This window comes from Penicillium daleae (assembly GCF_028827525.1).
Source record: "Penicillium daleae strain IBT 16125 chromosome Unknown utg000006l_segment0_segment0, whole genome shotgun sequence".
Classification (NCBI taxonomy): Eukaryota; Fungi; Ascomycota; class Eurotiomycetes; order Eurotiales; family Aspergillaceae; genus Penicillium; species Penicillium daleae.
Window position 1 is genome coordinate 3,775,277 of NW_026623154.1, and position 21,052 is coordinate 3,796,328.

Consider the following 21,052-nt stretch of genomic DNA (forward strand, 5'->3'; position numbering starts at 1 on the left):
AGCCCTAGGAGGAGATATAGCAAAGGCCGAGCGATGCTGCCATTGGTTGACATGGCTTCTTTCATTTCTTGATCTCCCACGCTCCCCCCAACTTTCTGTCCTGCAAATAGCACTTAGTCTTACTTTCTTTTCCCCCTTTCGTTATTCTGTTTTTTTTTATTGGGTTTGTAGTTAGGCTTTGAATCTGAGTATTTACGTTCCCGTAAGACCTGGAGGTGACTCTGGGCTGGGGTTTGAATTTGTGGATTCTGTTTTCTCTTCGGCGATGTAGAGCTGAAGCAAGAAGTGGCTGCTCTTTTATCTGATAGAGGCAATAAGCTGCGTCTTGCATTGGTGGTTAGGAATATCCTGGTCAAACAACCAGGCTGTCTTGGATAGGTAGGATACAAAACTGTGGGTCGCGCACCCAGACACATATATCTCTGCAGGCGGGACATGTTGTGGAGGTGACACGATCAAACCTTTTGAGGTATACCTACTTGCAGTTTGTTGACAGACTTACATAGCTCAATACTGAAATACGATCAATGTCACCCAAGAAGGCCATATGGCTATCTTCAAGCCTGTTGCCGAGTGTTCAGAATGTGATGAGCAGACCCCTGCCGCATCCCACTTTCCTATTCAGATCTAGGAGATCGACTGAATGAGCAAGACACTGGGGAAAATATTTCATAGCATGCGATTCTTCCATAGTGAATACATTAACAATGAACATGGCAGAATATCAGAAAGGGTTAAACATAGCACAAAATCCGTCGTGCCGGGGAATCATTCACTTGCAAGATATAGAAAAAAACTCCACAAAGCTAACAATACAAATGACCACAGCGAGGTCCCAGAAACAAAAGGCTCTATATTCTTGCAGCCCTGGTCGTTTTATCATAGAAGTCGAGTGTCATCGCCGCCAAAAAGCACGGGATGTCTTTCCTCTCTTCAACCCAAAACTTGATGAGAGGCTTGATCTCCAGTGCGAAAAGACTATTCGGTCCACCAGAAATCTTCATCGTGCCATTCTCGCCATCGAAGACAATCGAGTTCTCCTCTCCGTCGCCCATGCTGCCAGGCCCACGAGCATCGGAGGGCGCGGAGCTGTCGCCATGGCGGTATGCGGCTGATAAATGGAACATTGAGGTGACGCGTACACGGCCGTTAGGGAGGAAGTCAAGCTTGTAGCCTAGCAGGGAGGCGACAGCTTCCCGGAACTCGGAAGACTTGGCTGTAAAGATTTCCTTGAACCGGCGCATGCGCTTCTCCTTGTCTGCCACGACCCGCTCCATTTCCTGCATTTCGAGGTTGAGGTTGTCGAGTGAACTGACGGGCACCACTTTGACGCCGGAGTGCTCTCCGCGAAGCTGGGCCAAGAGAGCCTGATTCTCGGAGCGGAGCGTGTTCAAGGTGGTCAGTTTGATCTTCTCGGCTTCCGCCGTTGGATTCTCTCTTAGTTCCAGAATCCGCGTGTGGGATTTAGATTTCAAAGACTTGATCTGAGATTTCGCAGCCTTGAGCTCTCGTTCAGCCAGGGTTGTGGCCTGTTGTGACTTTGAAAGTGACTCTTGAAGCTTGCGGTTCTTGCGGGTCAAGACTGCAAGGCGCTCACTCTCAGCGTCACTATCTGCGGGCGACAGGGGGCGCTTTGTACCCCGAGCTTGAGCATCCTCCTGTTGCGGAGGCACCTCACGCTTGGAAAGTTCTTCATGCGCCTTTTGAAGATCGTTGCGGTACTCGTCAACCAGCTGTTCCAGCTGTGCGATTTGTGCCGACTTTTGTTCATCGTAGGTCTGCTCTGTGTTCATCGTCTCCTCTTCGGTATCGAAGGTCTTGAGCTGTGCCCGGAGGTATTCGACTTCCTTCACAGCGAGAGCACGCTGTCTCTCCAACCTCGAGCGAACGCGAGCCTCTGCAGCAGCTGGTGCTAAAGCACCCGTAGAAATGCTTCCCGCAACGCGGAGCTTCTCTAGCTCTTGGCGAAGTTGGACCTTCTCTTTCTCAAGGCTGTTGATTGTTTCGTCCTTCTCCAAGAATTGCGCATCAACTGTTCCGAGTCGGTCGACTAAGGTGGCCTTCTCAATCCGCTCTTGGACAAGAGCCCTGACCACTGCCTCGGGGGAATCAAATTCCATGGGTTGATCGTTTTCTTGCAAGAGACTGGCCCACGACTGTCGTTCGTCCTCCAGAACCTGTTTCTGAATTTGAACGGTACCAAGTTCCGCCTCCAGCCCGCTCATCAGCTGCAGCTGATTCTCGAGCGACCGCTTCTGCTCCTCAACCACTTCCACATTCTTCTGCACTTTTCGTAGATGGCGCAATTCTATCGTCTGCTCTCGGTTTGCTGTTTCTAGCTCCCGGATGTGGTTGACCTGTTCCGACAGCTCCCGCTTCAGAACTGTCAATGCCTCTGCATCGCTGCCGTCGGCCTTCAATTGTATATTTTGGGATTCGAGATCCGCCACTTCGGCCTCACGTTGAGCCAGCTTTTCCTGAGTGGCTTGCTGGGAGTTGCGCGCCTCTTGCAAATCATGCTGGAGCTCTTCGATCGTTTTTTGAAGGGAGGCGCGGACCGTTTCGAGTTCGTTAATCTGGTACTTGAAGTGACGCTCTTTGTCCGATAATTGAGCTTGAGTGTCATTTAACTCTTCTTGAATGTTCTGCCTTTCATCTTGCAAATCTCGTATCTTGCGCTCCAATCCCGTTTTGTCGCCGAGTGATTGCTCCTGGGTCTCTTTCAACTCCTTCGCCAAAGCTTCAGTCTTCGTAGTGGCCCGGAGGCTTGCGGACTCGGCTGCCTGTCACCGGGTGTGTCAGCCCTGATATTTCCATCTAATCTTAGTAACTCTCACCTGCGCTTTCCGAAAGTCCGCATCAGCCTTTAATTGGAGGCTTCTAGTCTCTTTCTCGAACCGGATCGCTTCCATCTCTCGCTCCTGCTTGAGGTTTGCGAGTTCGTACGTAAGCGTACTGACTTGGACGCGCAATTCATCTTTCTCGGCATCTACGAGCGGTCATAAGTGGTCAGTTCGGAGAATGTGCCTCTGTCTTTCGTCGCTAATCGACGGAGAGGATGAAGGGTTCGAACCGTGAGTTTGCTGCTGAGGCCGTACGGATAGCACAGACTGCTGCATAACACTGCGCGAGCTGGCCGGTGCGGAAGGCGACGCAAACCCAGCAATTAGCTGGGATGCTGGTCGCTTTGTCGGGCTGTTCTCCATGGCGTATTAGAGGCGTTGGCGGATCACGTTCCAGTTGCAACCAAGAGCAATGGGCACATCGAGCCCTGCCACAGTGACGATTGCCAACACTTCAAGACTGTCCCTATCTTCCTTCTAGGCGAGAGAAGACACGACGCGACTTGAGGAGAGCTCATTGAAGTTGTTCGCGAGCCTTCGGCGGCTTTGAATGTTTGGGCCTTAGTCAGCAGCCCAGAGCTTCTGCATCGGGACTAGCGTCAAAATTTTAAGAAATTATTTCGAGGCGGAATTCTCTTGACACACACCACCCATTCAACCCACCCAACTCTCTTTTGCCCCCCGTCTCCAATTCAAATCCGACAACATGGGCAAGGACAAGGTCGAGAAGGACAAGAAGCGCGCTGAGAAGAAGGAGAAGCGTGCGGAGAAGGACGGTATTCACAAGTCCAAGAAGGACAAGAAGGAAAAGAAGGACAAGACCGCTCTCGCTGATGCGGTAGAGAAGGAGATCACCTCCCAGGTCCTGGAGGGCTTGGACCAGGCTGCTGCTGCTGGTGTCGCCGAAGTTGAGGTCGATGCCATGGCTGTTGACCGCCCCGTCGGCGCTGTCGTGCCCTTCGCCAACCCGTTGGTTGAGGACAAGCAGGCCAAGAAGGTGTTCAAGAGCGTCAAGAAGGGTAAGTTGTGCCATGATCTTTATTTGGAACCATTTTAGTCCATCGTGTGCTTCATTGGACTTGGAGGGATAAGAATAATTGTTCTTCTGTCTCAGCGCTGTGCCAATTGCACCGGCGCAACTCCAATGCATAACTTTTTTTTTTCAATCCGGATATATAGCTAACATCTTATTTCTTCCATAGCTGCCGTCAACAAGTCTCTGAAGCGCGGTGTCAAGGAAGTCGTCAAGGCCCTCCGCAAGTCGCCTGTCCCCGCCGCCAACGCCAAGATCGACATCCCCTCCGGCGTTGTCATTCTCGCTGCCGACATCTCCCCCATGGACGTTATTTCTCACATCCCCGTTCTGTGCGAGGACCACGGCATTCCCTACGTCTTCGTGACCTCCCGCGCTGAGCTCGGTGCCTCTGCTGCCACCAAGCGCCCCACCAGTGTTGTCATGGTCACCCCCAAGTCTGGCAAGAACAAGAAGCTCGACGAGGACGCCGATGGCGAGGACTTCAGCAAGGTTTTCGAGGAGTTGGCCAAGCTCGCTGAGAAGGAGGGAAAGAGCGTCAACCTCTAAAGACGCTACTAAGCCTATCCGATTTTTTTCACGCTTTGCTCTCTTCCCTACGTTCGTGATTATTGGTGGGTTCTCTTATTGTACAGGGTTTTGTTCTTGTCTGATAGGACCGTGCATGTCTCTTTGGGGGTCCGGCCTTTGGGTTTCTATTTTATTTCCTATTTGCTATACTGCAGTTCGGCGTTTTCTTAACGGTGTATGAAAAAAGGCAGGAAGACTTCCAATGAGAATTCACACCGTGCATCTATGCATGATATTAACATGCTCCTCGGTTCCTTTGATTCTTTTTTACTTGCCAATATCGATCTGAGTGGGCCTTCCATGTGACTTGTGGATTTCACCTGGCTGATAACACATGGAGCTTGACTTCAGCATCGTTTATGCCTCAATCGTTCGTCTGGAACCCATTTTATTCCATAGTAGCTAGAAAAGGCTTCAGTCACACAGATTGCCGTTCAAAAATTGAAGGTAACTCGACGCATTGACCGAGTGTTAAGACCTGTCCAAGATGGTTACACAGCGACAGCCGAATTGAAGAACCATTCGTCTATGGGATCGTTGCAAAGGTCACGTCTAGCTTGTAGTGGCACAGCAAGGCATTTTGGAAGATATTCGGAATCCTACTGTAAATCAACACAAAACCAGGACGCAATTTATTGTATCTATGAGTCCAGGGCGAATCTAATGATAACAGCAACCGAGTACAGTGGATTGTAGTGTTCCAGGCGATCGGCCTTGCATCAAGCCTAGACTATCAGGCCGGTGGCGTTTTCCTTTAATGACGATCGGTCTGATCGATCGCCTATGCTTCTTCAATAGTTCAATCAAGGGGGCTGACCGCATACCGCAACCCGACAAGCACAACACACATGCCAATCACCTTTGGATGAAAAAAGACTGCCCCCTCCTGGATTGAAAGGTCTCCTTGCCCCTCCCAGGAACAGCCTTGTGGTAGGTCGTACGCGGCATCTTTGTTGGTCCCGAGCGACGCCTACGAGGGCCCTTGCGGTCGTTTTCGGTTATCCCTGTCTGCGAGTTTTAACTTGCAAAATAATATATAAGAGATTCTTGCCCTGCCCTTAGGCATCGGCGTTCATTTTTTATTGCCTGCATATGGCGGATACATAGCACGCACATTGCGAAATTCAATTGCATGACCCATTTACAGCGATAATTATCAGAACATTTTCAATTACAGTATGACGATTGCCAGGTATACCCCACTACCTCATTGGGTTCTGGTGGCTCTCATCGTGGTCTTTGTGAGCCCGGTTACGTCTCAACCCATCCGCACTCAGCAATGGGTTCAGAATGTAGAGTTGAAGGATCTAGGAACACGGGAGGTGTGGAAGGCCTCTGAAAAGGAAGAAACACCTCGGGGTTCTCAACTGTCACAGGTTGGAAATGTCCTTCACTCTACACAGCGTACGTTCGCCAGACTGACCAAAAATAACGCAGATGAAAACATCCCATTATAATAAACTGGTTGAAAGAAGTACACCTTCTAAACGAGATCTATCCTCGGAAGAATCGCTCGTGTCCGTACTCGTGCCAGTCGCGCCAACATCAGACTATTTGCCTGTTGGCCACAGTCACGCTGTCACAAACAAGCAAGACATCTCAGTCGCCGAATCAAAGCACGTCGTCCCTCAAAGACTGCACCACTATGGAGAAGTTTTCAGCAATCAAGAAGATGAAATTGAAACACACCTTGACCCAGAAACCGAATCATACGTGACTTCAACGTTGCAAATCTCACCTACTCATTCTATCTCCTTCCTGTCTTACCGAATCTCGTTTCCATTTTTGAAGTTTGCACCGAAATGCCCCCCTCGGTTGCCACTTCCAGGGATCTTTACGACTGTTGTGCTTCTCCTCTCCTTAGTGTGGATTGCGATTTTTACAATTGCAATGGTTGAATTGGGGAATTATCTGTGGAAGAAAAGGCGGGCTGCGAGGCTTGCGATGGAAGGTGATGGTCTCCTGAGAGACAGTGTATCGAGTTCAGGTGAACATGGCAAAATACCATTGGGTGCACTTACTGTTCCTGGTCAAAAGGCAGAAAGTTGCGTGGATAGTGTATCGTTGATGAGTGACTCCAACTCGGACTCTGGATCAGATTCGGAGCCAGAGGTTGATGATTACCGTATCTTTTGAACGCGTGTATACAGCATGAGTCACCCAGACAGGTTCAAGATGCGTTTTTACATTACGAATAGCAGCTCGTACAGTGGCGTTCCATAAGTTTGCAACACCCAGGAAAGTTCAACCCCGTCTCATCAGCTATACTTTAAAAGGCAGGTTGAATAAAACTGCCGGGAATATCTAGAAAGAGGGTTCAAAAGATATTCAGAAAAATCTGATAAAAACGTAAAGTCGAAGCATATTTAGATGGTCTTTTCGCTCGGTCTCTTGTTTCAGACTTTTGAACTGCCACTGTATAATCTATGATGGAATTTTTCTTTATTTACAAATATGGCACTTCAGATTTCATGAAGACCTATTGTATATGATATTTGACCATTCACTCGTCAATGGTCCTGATTATAATTGTAGCCATGGGCTAGAAAAAGAACAATTGCTCGCTCAAAGACTATCAACTCGGAAGTCACATTTTAAGCACGCTGATCCGACTCCAGAGTCTCGTACAAGTTCTGGTCCTCAACACCCTTCTGATGGGGACCGGCGGCACTCGCACCACTCTCAGCCACTCGGCGCTGGAACTTGTTCTCTGCAGCACGACCAGGGTCCATGTCGGAGCCAATCTCAGAGGTAAAGCTGGCATTGTTGCTCTCGGTAGAGCTGAAGCCACCCACGTGCAGATTCTTACCCTTGGGCTTCTCGCCCTGGTGGCCGTCTGTCACGTTGTTGATGTAAGAAGGGGCTTGGCCGTTGTTGTACTGGCTGCTGCCGCTGGCAGCGGCCCGACCTGGCAGGTGCTTAGAGGCGGCGTATTCGCCCTTGTGAATGCCCATCTCCTGCTTAGCGGCAGTCGAGCCGCCAGCATAGCCGGTGATGTGGGTTCCAGGGAATTTACCTTGGCCGCCCAGGGCCTCAGGATACTTTCCCGGACGCTGGTTATCCCCACGGAGGCTACCAACAGGGGCAGAGGGGAGGGTAGATGCGGCTGAGGTATCAGTGTTCTTCAGAGTGGACTGTTTGCCAGACACGCCCATGGGCTCGGCGCCTCGGTTTTCAGAGAAAGCACCACCACTGCGAACGGACTCGGCGGCGAGGGAATCGTTGATTATTGGTCCAGAGGGCTCTTCGATGGGCTGCTGGTAGGTACGAGGGTCGGTGGTGACCTTTGTGCTGCGGGGACCGGGAGCAATGGGAGTGCCTTGAAGATCCATGATGGTGATTTCGCTGCGTTGAAATGAAGTTTGTAGATTTGAAAGGATGGAGCGGCGTGCAATTTGAAGAGTTGATTATAATCTAGTGAGTAGTTGACAAAGATTGGATTGGCAAATGCGATGGCGAAGTTATATAACAGGCAATCCGAGTGGTTTGATAACCACGTAGCAAGCCCCGCCAAATAATATACAGCAATTGCTGTATCCAGGCGAGTGATGTCACACTTACGGTAACAACCAGCCCTCATAAGTGTTCTATGACCTTCATCTCGAAGGTGCAGTCACGTCAAGTAGCTGCGAGCCAGACACACTCGGTGGCGGACTGGAGATTCGAGACAAGGTGCAGTGGAGCCTCTGGATTCTCGTTTGCTCTTGATACACGGCTTCGGGAACCGGGCATCTTCTGCTGATGGGAGACCCAGCCCCCACATTGCCTATCACATCATGGATTCCCCCAACTTCGTCCCTTATCTCCAATGTTTTTTTGTAAGGAAAACCGGGCAGGATGGCGAGGACATGGGGCTTTGACGTCAAACCCGAGCCTCGGAACTAACAAACTATGCAAACAATGTATACTTCCGAATCGGGAAACCCGAGCATTGAACACTTCTTTTTGCAGATCTAGATCGACTGAGACATCACTGAGCCTGATACCTTTCTAATATTTGAGGGGATGGATCTGGCGCATTATCTGGGCCTCTCAGATCCACATGTATATACTACTCACCCGCTGAGACTCAGGCTACAGTACATGTTCGGCCATGATTCTACTGTATTCTTCAAAACGCCGCACAAAGTCAAATGGGAGCAGCAGGTACTGACGGTGAGTATCTACTCTACAAGGAGTGCTGTAGTTATATACGTTATAGATTTCATAGATTGTCATTTTTATTGGAATGAATTCATTTCGATCGTGACTCCGTGAAAATGGCTATCTTACAAAACTTGGATCCCGTAGTCCAGGAATCTTCAGCTAACGAGCAGTAGCATCCGAGGGCAGGTTCTCCAGACCCTCAACACGCTGACGGCCAACCTTGTCACCAGGTGCGGTGGACTTGTGGAGCTCAGCGCCATCTATGCGAGCACTGCTTCCTGCAGTGGCGGGGCCACGAAGAGCGGTGTCGTTGTCACCAGAGATGGGGCCCTCGATACCACCAGAGCCAACGTTGACAGTTCGCTGGTCGGAAGAGTTCCAATCACTGGCGACGGGAGGCTGATCAGGCAGAGGCAGGCTGGCCTTGGCCTCGTCGATTTGCTTAGACTTGTCGGTGTTCTGGTCGATTATGGACTGGATGAGATTGAATGATTAGTAACTTGTCCTACTGTATCGAGGTTACTTGATATGAGAGGGGCTCACCTTCATCTGAGAGAGGTTGGAGTCGGAAGGGGTGTTACCGCCATGCTGCTGGGCGATGCGAGACTCGGCCTTGCGCAGGTCCTGGCGAGTAGTGTGGAAGGTCTGCTCGGACATATTGAAGGTTGTGTAGGTGGATGAATGAAGTTGAGGAGAGCCGTGGAGTTTAACTGGAAAGATACGGGTTGTGGTCGGTAGTGATCTGATGGCAATTTAGAGATTGTGACAGTCTCTTATAAATGGCTGTATGGCTTTTGTTTGGCACGCGACATCATGGCCAGTGACGTTTGCCGCGACCATGACGACATTGATGGCCACCAAAGACTTGGAATCTCATGTCTCCAACATTTCTCCACTGAAACCAGCAATTCAAGCTTACTTCATCACCGAAAGATGAATCCGCCGTCGCTGTCAAGGCGCGTGCTTAGGCGATGGATAACGGAATGGATTGAAACTGTATATCCGATGCCGGATAGCGTCATACAGAACCAAGGATGGCCCATGATTGGATGGTAAGTTATCCGCGATGTCGAAGGTCGCATGTCCCTGATCAGCATATCACGAGGGCAAAGAGGAGATGATTCTCAAGGGTATGTCATAGCTCCACTGGCTCATATGCGGTTTGCGACGTAGCCCTGTAGTTCTTTAGAACATCTCAACTGCGCCCTGGCTCGAGTTCGATAGATGCCATCCAGATCAGGGGAATCATGATCAGCAACTCCCGATGAAATTAGTCTTCCGGGTAGAGTCAGTGTTTGGAGATAGGTACTACAAGACTATGCTTTATTATGCTGTCGTATCACTGTATTTTATCTTGCGTAAAGAGATTTGGCTCTTGCATGCTGCCATGGCCGTAGATACACTATCCAATCGTGTGTCAAGAAGCCATATCTCACATTAGCAACTTGAATGTCCGATCAATGAATTAATCGGAATATCAGCGAATCCAATATAGTTCAGTTCAGCAGGCTCATCGCGAGTAGATGGATTTAGCCTTCAGCCTCAATTGGTCCAAGACATTGGAAGACACGCGATAGCGCACACCGCCTTCTTCCCTAAGAAGGCAGAAAATGTTTCTTATCGTAGTTCCGAGGGCAGGACACATCTGGACGGATCTAGGGTCCTCTTGTGAGCTGTCGCTTTTGCTCCTTTTGCTCTCATAGTGAGCGCAATCCTCCAAAATGCCCCGCGACCCGTTGATTGGACTGGTGGGCAAGGCAAGTTCCCCCTGTTCCTATGTTGCGACCCCGCTAACCGTATGAGGGGCACAGCCGTCAAGTGGAAAGTCGACAACTTTGAACAGTTTGACCGACGCTTCGTCTAAAGTTGGTAAGAAGAGGTTCGATATCATATACTATGTCAATGATGCTAACAATGTTATGTAATAGGCAATTTTCCGTACGTGCAACCCCCTCCTCTGCTTACTACGGTCACTCCCGCCTTATCGACTTTGACGCTAACGAATAACACGCGATAGTTTCACAACCATTGACCCTCAGCGAGCCATCGGTTACCTTCAGATTGAATGCGCTTGTCAGCGACATAACGTTTCAGATCGATGCCAGCCGAACTATGGCGGGTGCAATGAAGGGCGACGCTCCGTTCCTATTGAACTACTGGATGTGGCAGGACTCGTACCAGGAGCGCATCAAGGACGGGGGTTAGGGAATAAGTTCTTGGATGACCTGCGACATGCCGATGCCCTGATTCATGTGGTGGATGTCAGTGGAACTACGGATGCTGAAGGGAAGGCTACTCGAGGATATGATCCGTCTGTGGACATTGAATGGCTGCATTCAGAAATTGTGCGATGGGTGTTGGGTAATTTGATGGAGAAATGGTCAGTGCTGGAATATCCAAGGTGGTGAAAAGCGGGAATGATGCTGACATTTTATATCAGGGGGTCGATTAAACGGAGGCATGTTGCAACAAAAGCAAATCCGGTCGACACACTACAGGGCCAGTTTTCCGGATACGGGAGTACCTCAACCATCGTCGCACGGTGTCTGGATCGCCTTGCGCTGAAAGAACCTCTCGAGGCGTGGTCGGATGAAACAATCGAGACCGTGGTTAAAGCTTTCATCGACGAGAAGTTCCCCACTGTGTACGCCCTGAATAAGATTGATCACCCCGATGCGGACAAGGCATGTGAAATTCCTGATAAAAGGGACCGAGGGAGCTATACTAATCATGGTCATTTAGAATATAAGCAAGATCGCCAAAATGCAAGATCCTCAGTCAATCGTTCTTTGTTCCGCTATTTCAGAAGTCTTCCTTCGCCGATTAGCCAAACAAGGGTACATCAAATACGTGGAGGCTAGCGAGTTTGTGGATACTCGCGAAGACTTAATTGATATGGGCGAACCGGATGGCGGAGGCCTCAAGGAGATGGACGAGAAGTTGAAGGGGTAAGGTTTACGAAGAAAAGCAACAGTGACAGTCACTTGCTAACAGGTTGCGATATGGTAGTCGTGTCGAGAACTTAAAAGACATGGTTCTTTATCGATTTGGATCCACTGGTGTGGTCCAGTGTCTTTCTCGAGCCGCAGAGCTTCTTGGCCTGGTACCTGTTTTCCCAGTAAGGAATGTTCAAACCTTCAGCTCGGGGTCTGGAAGCGCGGTGTTCCGCGATTGTGTTCTGGTCAAGAAGTAAGTAGAATGATTTACTGCCCTCCCTTTGACTGTGCTGACTCCTCCCAGGAATAGTACGGTTGGCGATGTGGCTCGAAAAGTCATGGGTGATGTGCCCATCTCCTACATTGAGGGAGTTGGAGGTACTCGAGTGTCCGAAGAAGACATTGTGGCAGTTGGGAAACACGATGTGAGCTTGCTTGAGTTGTTATTTGTTCCAAGTTACATGCTTATTTTACTTCCAATCTAGATCCTATCATTCAAGGTCGGTCGGTAAATGGTCAACCAATCATGTACAGCATCTATATAGAATGACCTGAAATAATCGATACTGCCTGCAACAATGAGACATGAAGTACAAACCGAATTCAAATATCCAACAAGAGTAGACAATAACGCGATACTATGTTGACCAGGGGCAAATTGGACGATCAATGCCCCTTCTATTAGCCCATAAGTCAGCAGCATATCGATGACTGTCAGTCACAGAAGCCCTCATACCTCCCCTCGTTCATCATTCATCCCAAGTATTGGCTCCGGGGCCGCTGGATGTTCCTTTTTGGCCTTCCGCTCCGCCTGACGACCACCTCTCTCAGTTGTGCCTTGCGACTTCGTCTTATCTGCAATCCCCTCATTCACTTCTCTTTCCTCCATCCCGGAAGCAACTGCTGAAGCGGACGGGTCCTTAGTATCGCCCCGCTTAGCCCGCGGGATACTATGTTCCTCCGTTTGTGAACCTTTCCATGACTTTCCGACGGATTGGCATCGAGCGCCTCGGGGAATATAGATAGCTCCTGGTTGTGCGATTGACCGTATTGGCAAGATGGGTGCTTGGGAAGAGCGTGCGACGAGGGTACCCGGTACCCGTAAAGAAATGATGTGACTTCCGGACATGATGAATTTTGGAAGATACCACAAATAGGGTCAAGAAGATAGTGAATACAGAATATCTGGCATGTTCCTTATACCAATGATTAATACAACGCTCGAATTCAGGGATCTCCATGCTATGACGTCCAGATGTTGCAATACCAACCCCGACGGGAATTGCACACAACCACGGCTCTGAAGAAAGTTTAAACGAACGAACAGCTAAGATTACTTGTCTCATTACAAATTAGACAGACGGGAAGACAATAATTCAGTAACCTGACCAGCAATTGCACAGTAGAATGAGACAGTCGGAACTCCTGCCTAGTGGATCATCGGGTGCACCAATAGGATATCAACTGGTCTGCATTGCTATACTGCCCCTAGCTGGCAATTTATGTGGGCAAAATAATGACTAATCTGGCGGATATACAGTATCTCCTTTATCCGAGTATCCACCAATCCTGCTGCTCCGACAGAGACCTTGCGCCTGAGGCAGCCAGTCGGCACGCATAGCTTATCTCATCACTCTTGGGGCTCCCTGATTGGCCGCCGAGCTCCCCGCCAAAAGGCACCTGCGAGAGGGAAGCTTGAGCGTCCAAACCAAATGTCAACCACAGTCTCGGCCTGATATACACAACGTTAGCGCCTCTTCGATGAACAAATAGGCTGTCTTCCAAAACTTCGGACTGGTAACCTGTTTTGTTCAAGCGACAGTCACCAGGTTGATCAATTCTTGAATCATATGTCGCCCAGCCCATTCCGGCCCAACTCTGACCACACTATACCATGAAGCGGGAATGTTATCCGACAGACTCCCTCCCAGGGTGGCTACGCCTCAATGGAGTCACTGCAAATGGAGTCGCTTTCCAAAAGCTTGGATCGGCCGAAAATAATACAGACAAGGGCAACGCCGTTGTCGCAACAGAGTCCAGGACTAGCAGGGAAAGTGATACACAGCCGGAGATTCTCCTCCGAGTTCCCTCCGATCTGGTGCTATCACTAGAAGCTGTGCATGGATATGCCAAATCTGATCAGCATTTGCGTGAGGTGCTGGATGTAGTGGGTGCATTCGGTACGGTAAGTGCCCAATAACTCTAGAAGTGACCTGGAGAGCATGACTGACGAATATCAGACAGCAAGGGGCGCTATCATGATATTCCTTCTACTCGCAATCACACATTCAAGTCCAGACATATCTCAACACGTTGGTGTATCGAGTCCCTGGACAGAGTACATCAAGTTTCTCCCTCCATCATTTTCTCTGCCCACCTTCTACTCTGCCGAGGAACTGGAGCTGTTGAGAGGAACTTCGCTTGCAGTCGCGGTGGAAGAAAAAGCTGCATCTCTGGAGCGGGAGTTTGAGCATATTCGTCAATCTACAGAAGGTATTCCATGGTGTCAGCAGTCTTGGTGGGACGAGGAGACTGGCAAGTTCTGCATGGACGACTGGCAATATATTGATGCCGCCTACCGGTCTCGCATGGTGGATCTGCCGGGGAGTGGGCACTCCATGGTCCCCTGTATCGATATGGCGAATCATGTTGCAGGGACGGACGTGAAAGCGCTGTACGATGTTGATACAGACGGAAATGCTATCCTTCAGTTGCGCTGGGGTCAGAGTCTACGGCCTGGAGATGAGGTGACTATTTCGTGAGTCTTCCTATCAACCACTCAATGATTGATGGTAATACTGATGCTCAATACTCCAGGTATGGCGATGAGAAACCTGCATCTGAGATGTTGTTCTCATATGGATTTCTGGCCGAGGACCAGTCCGAAGCCAAGCAGGTCGTTTTGGACATGGCCCTGCCGGATGATGACCCGCTTGGAGTTGCCAAAAGCATGTTTTGTCGAAGCACTCCTGGACTCAGGCTCTTTACAGAAGATGGCTTAGATCAAGGCACAGCGGCTACAGCATCGAATGTCACATGGGACAGCCCATTCGTATGGTGGGCAAGCGTGAACGAAGAGGATGGCTTGTACATTGGCATTGCTCAAAGGACAGACGGAACCAAGGAGCTCGAAGCAACCTGGAAAGGCGAAAAGATCCAGTCTCCTGACCAGCTTCAAGGACTTCTTGTAGCAGATCCGTCATGGGAGATCTTCAAGGTACGGGCCGTAGTGCTGGTCCTCGAGCGAGTAGAGGCTCAATTATCTCTGCTCCATCAGACAGAGCAAGTATTGGAGGATCTTCGCGAGAATAAGGATCTTCCCAAAACACTTTTCAGACCTGAAGTTCTAGGCCTGATTGCTCATTTACGGAAGCTGGAAGGGGACTTGCTGCAAAGAGCGATTGAGAATCTCACGGCACAGGTCAGTTATTCTTTAATCCGTGTTGCAGGATCATCGCTAACCCTTTCTGCTTAGAGAAACGAGTTGCTGGAATCGGAAAATGTACTGGCCTACCTTGCGAAGCAATCTCAAGCAGAGGATGTAGAAGATTTTTCATGAAAATGAATCTTGCCGTCTCGATGGCAATTGGCAATCACTATGTAGGGTTCCGTCCTATCATTTCCGGCATTAACGCCCCATCTCTGTACACTCGTCCTCTGGTGCTTCCATGGCTAAAAAGCCGCTACAACTTGTTTCTCATATTTTAAACTAGCTTAAGGTTGGAGGGCTTACATATGTAAGCGCCGTCAGTTCCCTCCTATTTCCCCCGAATGGCTAATTCATACTTCACGAGTCATAAGTTTGCATAGAGTTTCTAACGTGGCATAGAAATCGCCACAAAGGACGTGTAATTTCATGGATGGAGTCAGGAGTTGAAGTCCCTCATCTTGTCAGTCTGCGAATCTTTGGGCCTGTTTTTTTTGGCAGTTTCTGTTGAACGGATACGGAAAGAGCTGACCTCAAGCCCCTAGACAAGCCCTCAAATCCCAGTCGCTGACGTGGGAATTGAATAATCATCTGAGCCTACCGTAATTTGGCCCTGCATTACGCCCCGTGGAGCCCGTCGATCGGTACCCAAAGCCCCGGGCGACCCGGCTGCATCGGGTGTGGGCTTGGTGGGGATTTCGCAATTCAACCGTGGTTCATAGTAGATTCGGCTTTCTCTCGGGTAAGTCTCGCATTCAAAATCACTCGAAATACCTGTCAAGACCCCAGAAAAAAGACTTTGAAACGAGTCTGGGGTCTTGAATATATGGGACCAGGCGGTTGAATTGATTTTTGGTGATTGGTCGGTCGAGCGGCTCCGCATGGTTGATCCCCCATACGTGTGAACCCTTGAAGTGGCCATGCCCCGAATTCATAATAGTATCCAGATACTCCGTAGAGTATTCGGTATGCTGACTCCTGAGTGATTATTCTGACCCTAGTCAACCCGAAAAGAGTTCACGCAGACAGGGATCATCATAATCGAACGGGATAATTCGAAGTTAAACGAGGGCTTTGCGCCGAAGATCGGAGTCAGCACATGGACCGCCAGCGCCGAACAGAGTAAGATGACACTTGCGGGGGAGCGGAGGTTTGGGCCTAGACACGCGGAATTTCGTCACGATGGCCGCCATCCATTCCCCTTTCTGAGTCTCTTTCGAGAGACTATTGCCTTGATTGACCCTGATTCGCGGTGGTACCAAGGTTGGCTACCACTAGAGCATTCGTCGGTAGTGATGTACGGACCTGTATGTGCACTACTGGTGTGGTGCCATGTCGACCTGTCTTGCAACATCTAGAGTCGGGCACGTTTCGGATGTCCTCCGTAGTCGCTGTGTGCTACTTCTGAAGATTCTGAAGAGAAGATCCTTGGAAGGTCGACCCAAGTACCCCCAGCACTTCATGATCACTCACATTATGACCTTGCGGGTTTGAAACAGAGTTTCTTGTGGTGGTTGTGCTGGACCGGTGTCTGATTCGCCGCTCGAATTCGCATCACAGGCTGTGCCAATAATGCGTGCACTGTCATAAGGTGCCCATGTCCAGGGTGTATACGGGCTGTACATTCGGTACAGCCAAGGACTGGGAAGTGTGGAGTCCGGGGACCTCGGGAGGATCCAACGATCCTCAGCCGGTATCCTCCAAGACTGGGGCTATGGCGGCGCATAACGATCAATTTTCAGATCGAATGGAAGAGGGTCTGCCGTGAAGATGATAGACAAAAAGAATATATGCAATATCCTTGATCGCTTGCCAGATAGTACCCCACGGGGTGATGGAGAGTAGCCGAAAAGAAAAAGGGGAGTTTAACCTTTGCAGCGATACATGACGGTACACTCAATCAGTCGCACGTGATTGGTGGACGAACGGATCCCCGGTCTCCACTTTTGCCTGAGTCAGCATCGACTGGGCATCCGCCTCCCAATCCAGGATTCCCCCCTCCTCCTGCAATTTGCCATTCTCCTTGTGAGCTATCTAGACACTACTGCTGTCTTTTTTCTCGCTATTCGCACCGGACGAACTTACGCCCATTTTTATACCCAAACTCGACTATCTCGGACGACTTTACAACCTTCGTCAAGCCGCGGCGGCCGATGCGCCCGCCCGTCCCGCCAAAATGCCTGGTATCTTGCCGATGAAAGTGATCAAGGTCGGCGGCACCCAAAGCCGCATCGCCCAGGCCTGCGACCGATGCCGCAGCAAAAAGATTCGCTGCGATGGCATTCGCCCATGCTGCACACAGTGTGCCAACGTCGGATTCGAGTGTAAAACGAGCGACAAACTGAGTCGCCGAGCGTTCCCTCGTGGATACACCGAATCGCTGGAGGAACGGGTGCGGACCTTGGAAGCGGAGGTGAAGGATTTGAAGGACCTGCTGGATGAAAAGGACGAGAAGATCGACGTTCTGTCACGGATACATTCGTTTTCTTCGCCATCTCAACGAGCCTCATCTGCGCGATCGCCGTCTACGACCGGGCCCACCAAATCCCCCGTATCAGACGCAGGAGAAGGAGTGATCCATGTCGAGAAACCATCGACTCAATCTGGATCCAAAAAGTCATCTCAAAATCCTTATTCTGCGTTTTCGACCACCCTGGGTTTTGCTTGTAGGTTTCGAAATTTAATCTTCACGGCGCACACGGAATGGGATCTAACTTGACTTAGCTGCCTTTAACGATTCTCTTGTCAGCCAAGGAAAATCGGCGTCAAAACTCTCTATCGAGGCGCTCACGAAACTGTCTCCGCCTCTTTCTCATGGATCTTCCAACCAGACCATCAAAACTGCTCCACGCCTGGTTTCAGATCAACTTATCAATATTTTCTTCCAGGAATGGGCGCCGTTGTACCCGGTAGTGCACCGACCGACCATTTTGAAAGCCTATGGAGAGTATTTGAACAACTCAGACTCCTTGAAACTTGATGTTCATGTTATGGCTCAGTTGAATTTGATTTTTGGAATCGCTGCTTTATCCTCCAATGTGAGTCCTGAATGTGCCTCTACTAGCACAAGGCAAATGCTAAATGACAGGAATAGTCGCGGACCAACCAAGACCCTGCTTTCTTCGAGCAGAACTGGACTGCCTCGCTTGATTCGTTCACTAACGAAACCTCCATCGGAAGCTTGCAGTGTTTCATCCTGGCCCAGCTTTACTGCATGACCAAGGGCGATTATCGTAGCATGCTGCGCTACCGTGCCCTTGCGGTTGATATCTGCCACCAGTTGGAACTGCACCAGAGCCAAACGGAACCGGTCTCTAATCCGCTGGAAGCTGAGACCCGCAAGAAAGTCTTCTGGTGTCAATATACAGTGGACCGTTTCTGCTCTGTTCTGACCGGGATGCCCGTTCTCCTGCGCGAAGGTGACATTGAGATCGAGTACCCCGTCGATATTGATGATGAGAATGTCACTGAGTCTGGCTTCTTGCCAACTCTTCCGGGTGAATCCACCCGTATCTCGAGTGCGCTTGCACTCTTTGGCGCAGCCCGTATCCTGAATAAGGCCTTGGAGAATATGTATCCCTCGAAAGCTGGGTACGATGTCTATATCGCCAAACTGCGCTCGGTCGCTGCGCAGCTTGATGAATGGCTTCACAACTTACCTCCTCATCTTCGCCTCGAGTTCAGCCAGGACAAGCCCAGCACCAATGTCACCAGTAGCCGGTCGCCCCTCCTGTCTCTTGTCTACTACTTCATTCGATCTTTGATCCACCGCCCGGCCGTGTGCTTTGCTGAAGAGCATCTTCGCTCTCCCTCAGTTTTGGCCATGTCTGATTCTGCGAAGCACATCATTCAGATTCTTGAGTTGCTGGATGAGCGCCGACTGTGCCTTTCTGTCAGCATCAACCGCAGAGAGCTGGTGTTCTTTTCTGGCCTAGGGCTTTTGTGGCAGGCCATGGGCTTGAAGCGTGACAGCAAGTTGGCAAAGGAGAGTCAGAAGCTACTCTCTACTGTTCTCGAGCAACTTCAACCCGAGTCATCCACCGCAGCCACCGAGTTCAGAGCACTCGCCAGCACATTGGTCTCTCTGGACATGGATCACAAAACTGTGACCACTAGTAAGCAGTCACATGAGATGGATGCCCCGACCCACAAGCCTCTTCGATCTCCAAAGAAACAGCTGCAGTCCTTGAAGGCCCGCCTTACCCATAGTGCAAACAAAAACCAATCTGTTGCTCAGGGCTCGCAGTCTCGTCGAAATACTGTCTCTAATTCCTCACCTCCGCTTTACTCTCAAAATCTCCGGTCTCCTAGTTGGACAAGTCTCCCTCCATCTCAAAATGACCAGTCGCCGGCCGGTCTATTCTCCTTGGATCGAGGACGCTCTTCTCTCGATCTTGGATCTGACCCACGGCATCTTTCCTTCATGGGATACGACCACCCTAGGGCCGTATCGTGCTCTACACCTTCGGACGCTACTGCCGGAGCCATCACAATGGCCGATTGGGAGTATGTCTTGAGCGACATGGACCGCGGATATTCCAATATTTTCACTGGCATCTACGGTGGTAGTGAATGTGGCGAGGACCCTGGCCCATTCGCCTCGATCACGGCCGAGTACGGTCGCAAATCTCATGACGCCACACTAAGCATTCCGGCTCCTTTGTCGAATGACTTGCATGATTTGTCACCAGAAGCGTGGTCTGCCAGCAGTGGGGACTACCCTCTGACAAACGACCATCCCACGCAAAGCGTGCCAAGCTACTCTGGCGAGAGCATGGGGAGCAACGAGGACACTTTCACTTCTCTAACCGATGCCTCGGTGCACCCGGACGAGATGGGTCTTCTCGACCCATTCCAAGGACTCGCCATGCCTGGCAAGGACGAGATTGATGAGTTTAGCCTAATTAACGGCTGGGACCGACGGCTGGCCGTTTGAGAGATTTTATGATTCGTTTTCATCGTTTATATTTGTTAATTTTAGGGAATTTCGCGTTTTTTGATGATTGTGATTGCCTATGATGATACCTGGGGGCGTTTTCCATTGCTTGTTGCCGAAATTCGGGTTGGTTATTTGGAATATTGACTGTGATTTGGATATATAACATTCGCTTTGACTTTGGATGCGAGAATTTTGTACATGGTCTTTTTGAGCCCTGGGAATATTGATTGATATTTCGTTTTTGAACTGTGCCGGTCAATGAGTAAAAAGTAGTGCGTACTTATGTAACTTGATGAGCATCGCTGGCTTCATCGCTCATACAACAAGGAACACCATCAACGGGAATGCCATCAGCTTCTGCCGCAACAGCTATAGTTCCGCAATATCCAATGCTGTGTTGTGTGACAATACAGCCCGTGGCGACATTCAGGAATCTACGGAGCAGCATCTACACAAGCCGACGACGACAATCAGCTTGATTATGAATCTCAAACCAGCTGTTAATCAACACTTGACAAACATATCGGTCATGCGATGCGAGTGTACCTGTATATCCGGCTCATTCCATCATTCCAGTATGTTCTCGGCCTGCCGAAGGGCGGCTCGGTTCCAACGGCTGGAGAATCCTCAGGGTAAATCTTCCCGACGAGTCAAAGTGCAGCAAATCCAACAAAAGTGGATATCTTCACAATCCGGCCGAAACGACCAACGAGTGGCCAGATGCCAAGCTCGGGCTTTCGTAGCGGCCACCACTTTCATCACCCAGAAAGCTTCCGGCGGATAGCCTTTTTGACACCTTGAATTCGCCACTCAAACAAACGAGACAACCGGAAAGTCTCATCACGAGGCTGCAAGCAACCTCGGTGCGCACCACGCCACTGAGATCACTTTTGACCATTCGGTCTGGGGGTCCTGAGAAAAAGTGGACAGCCTCGCCCGAATCGTGTGAACTGCTCGATGGAATTGGCAGTTGTCTATCTCCACTTCCCCAGATTTCCTGCTTTTTGTACATTTTCCCCAACTCTACCACGGTGGTGATCGTCGGCCACCAAGGTAATTGTTCGGAACCAAGTGAACGAGTCATCATCTTCTCCTTGCGTCAGGTTTATCCGGATTGGCACCCGACTTTTCCCCATGGAACCAAGACTAGGCAACCCA

General features: G+C 50.0%; 8 protein-coding genes across 8 annotated transcripts; 4 read left to right on the plus strand and 4 right to left on the minus strand.

The window, feature by feature from the left end:
- Positions 1-851: 851 nt before the first annotated feature.
- Positions 852-3,206, minus strand: N7458_007061 (coiled-coil domain-containing protein MAD1; the record flags this gene model as incomplete). Its single annotated transcript, XM_056910443.1, has 3 exons — positions 852-2,783; positions 2,838-2,989; positions 3,074-3,206. 3 exons carry the CDS (start codon positions 3,204-3,206, stop codon positions 852-854), a joined length of 2,217 nt encoding a protein of 738 aa, XP_056766147.1.
- A 343-nt stretch (positions 3,207-3,549) lies between these two features.
- Positions 3,550-4,425, plus strand: N7458_007062 (40S ribosomal eS12 domain-containing protein; the record flags this gene model as incomplete). Its single annotated transcript, XM_056910444.1, has 2 exons — positions 3,550-3,862; positions 4,046-4,425. 2 exons carry the CDS (start codon positions 3,550-3,552, stop codon positions 4,423-4,425), a joined length of 693 nt encoding a protein of 230 aa, XP_056766148.1.
- A 2,615-nt stretch (positions 4,426-7,040) lies between these two features.
- Positions 7,041-7,778, minus strand: N7458_007063 (uncharacterized protein; the record flags this gene model as incomplete). Its single annotated transcript, XM_056910445.1, has 1 exon — positions 7,041-7,778. One exon carries the CDS (start codon positions 7,776-7,778, stop codon positions 7,041-7,043), a length of 738 nt encoding a protein of 245 aa, XP_056766149.1.
- A 973-nt stretch (positions 7,779-8,751) lies between these two features.
- On the minus strand, positions 8,752-9,249 carry N7458_007064 (uncharacterized protein; the record flags this gene model as incomplete). The annotated part of the gene is made up of 2 exons (XM_056910446.1): positions 8,752-9,066; positions 9,136-9,249. 2 exons carry the CDS (start codon positions 9,247-9,249, stop codon positions 8,752-8,754), a joined length of 429 nt encoding a protein of 142 aa, XP_056766150.1.
- Positions 9,250-10,313: 1,064 nt separating this feature from the next.
- Positions 10,314-12,040, plus strand: N7458_007065 (Ygr210 GTPase family protein; the record flags this gene model as incomplete). The annotated part of the gene is given in 8 exon segments (XM_056910447.1): positions 10,314-10,388; positions 10,404-10,513; positions 10,610-10,972; positions 11,033-11,234; positions 11,335-11,540; positions 11,602-11,781; positions 11,833-11,953; positions 12,014-12,040. The coding sequence occupies 8 exon segments, from the start codon at positions 10,314-10,316 to the stop codon at positions 12,038-12,040; spliced, it is 1,284 nt and encodes a 427-aa protein (XP_056766151.1).
- A 218-nt stretch (positions 12,041-12,258) lies between these two features.
- Positions 12,259-12,657, minus strand: N7458_007066 (uncharacterized protein; the record flags this gene model as incomplete). Its single annotated transcript, XM_056910448.1, has 1 exon — positions 12,259-12,657. The coding sequence occupies one exon, from the start codon at positions 12,655-12,657 to the stop codon at positions 12,259-12,261; it is 399 nt and encodes a 132-aa protein (XP_056766152.1).
- A 765-nt stretch (positions 12,658-13,422) lies between these two features.
- Positions 13,423-15,087, plus strand: N7458_007067 (SET domain-containing protein; the record flags this gene model as incomplete). The annotated part of the gene is made up of 4 exons (XM_056910449.1): positions 13,423-13,713; positions 13,769-14,286; positions 14,346-14,949; positions 15,004-15,087. 4 exons carry the CDS (start codon positions 13,423-13,425, stop codon positions 15,085-15,087), a joined length of 1,497 nt encoding a protein of 498 aa, XP_056766153.1.
- Positions 15,088-17,131: 2,044 nt separating this feature from the next.
- On the plus strand, positions 17,132-19,891 carry facB (C6 transcription factor FacB/Cat8; the record flags this gene model as incomplete). The annotated part of the gene is made up of 3 exons (XM_056910450.1): positions 17,132-17,621; positions 17,680-17,993; positions 18,050-19,891. 3 exons carry the CDS (start codon positions 17,132-17,134, stop codon positions 19,889-19,891), a joined length of 2,646 nt encoding a protein of 881 aa, XP_056766154.1.
- Positions 19,892-21,052: the final 1,161 nt, after the last annotated feature.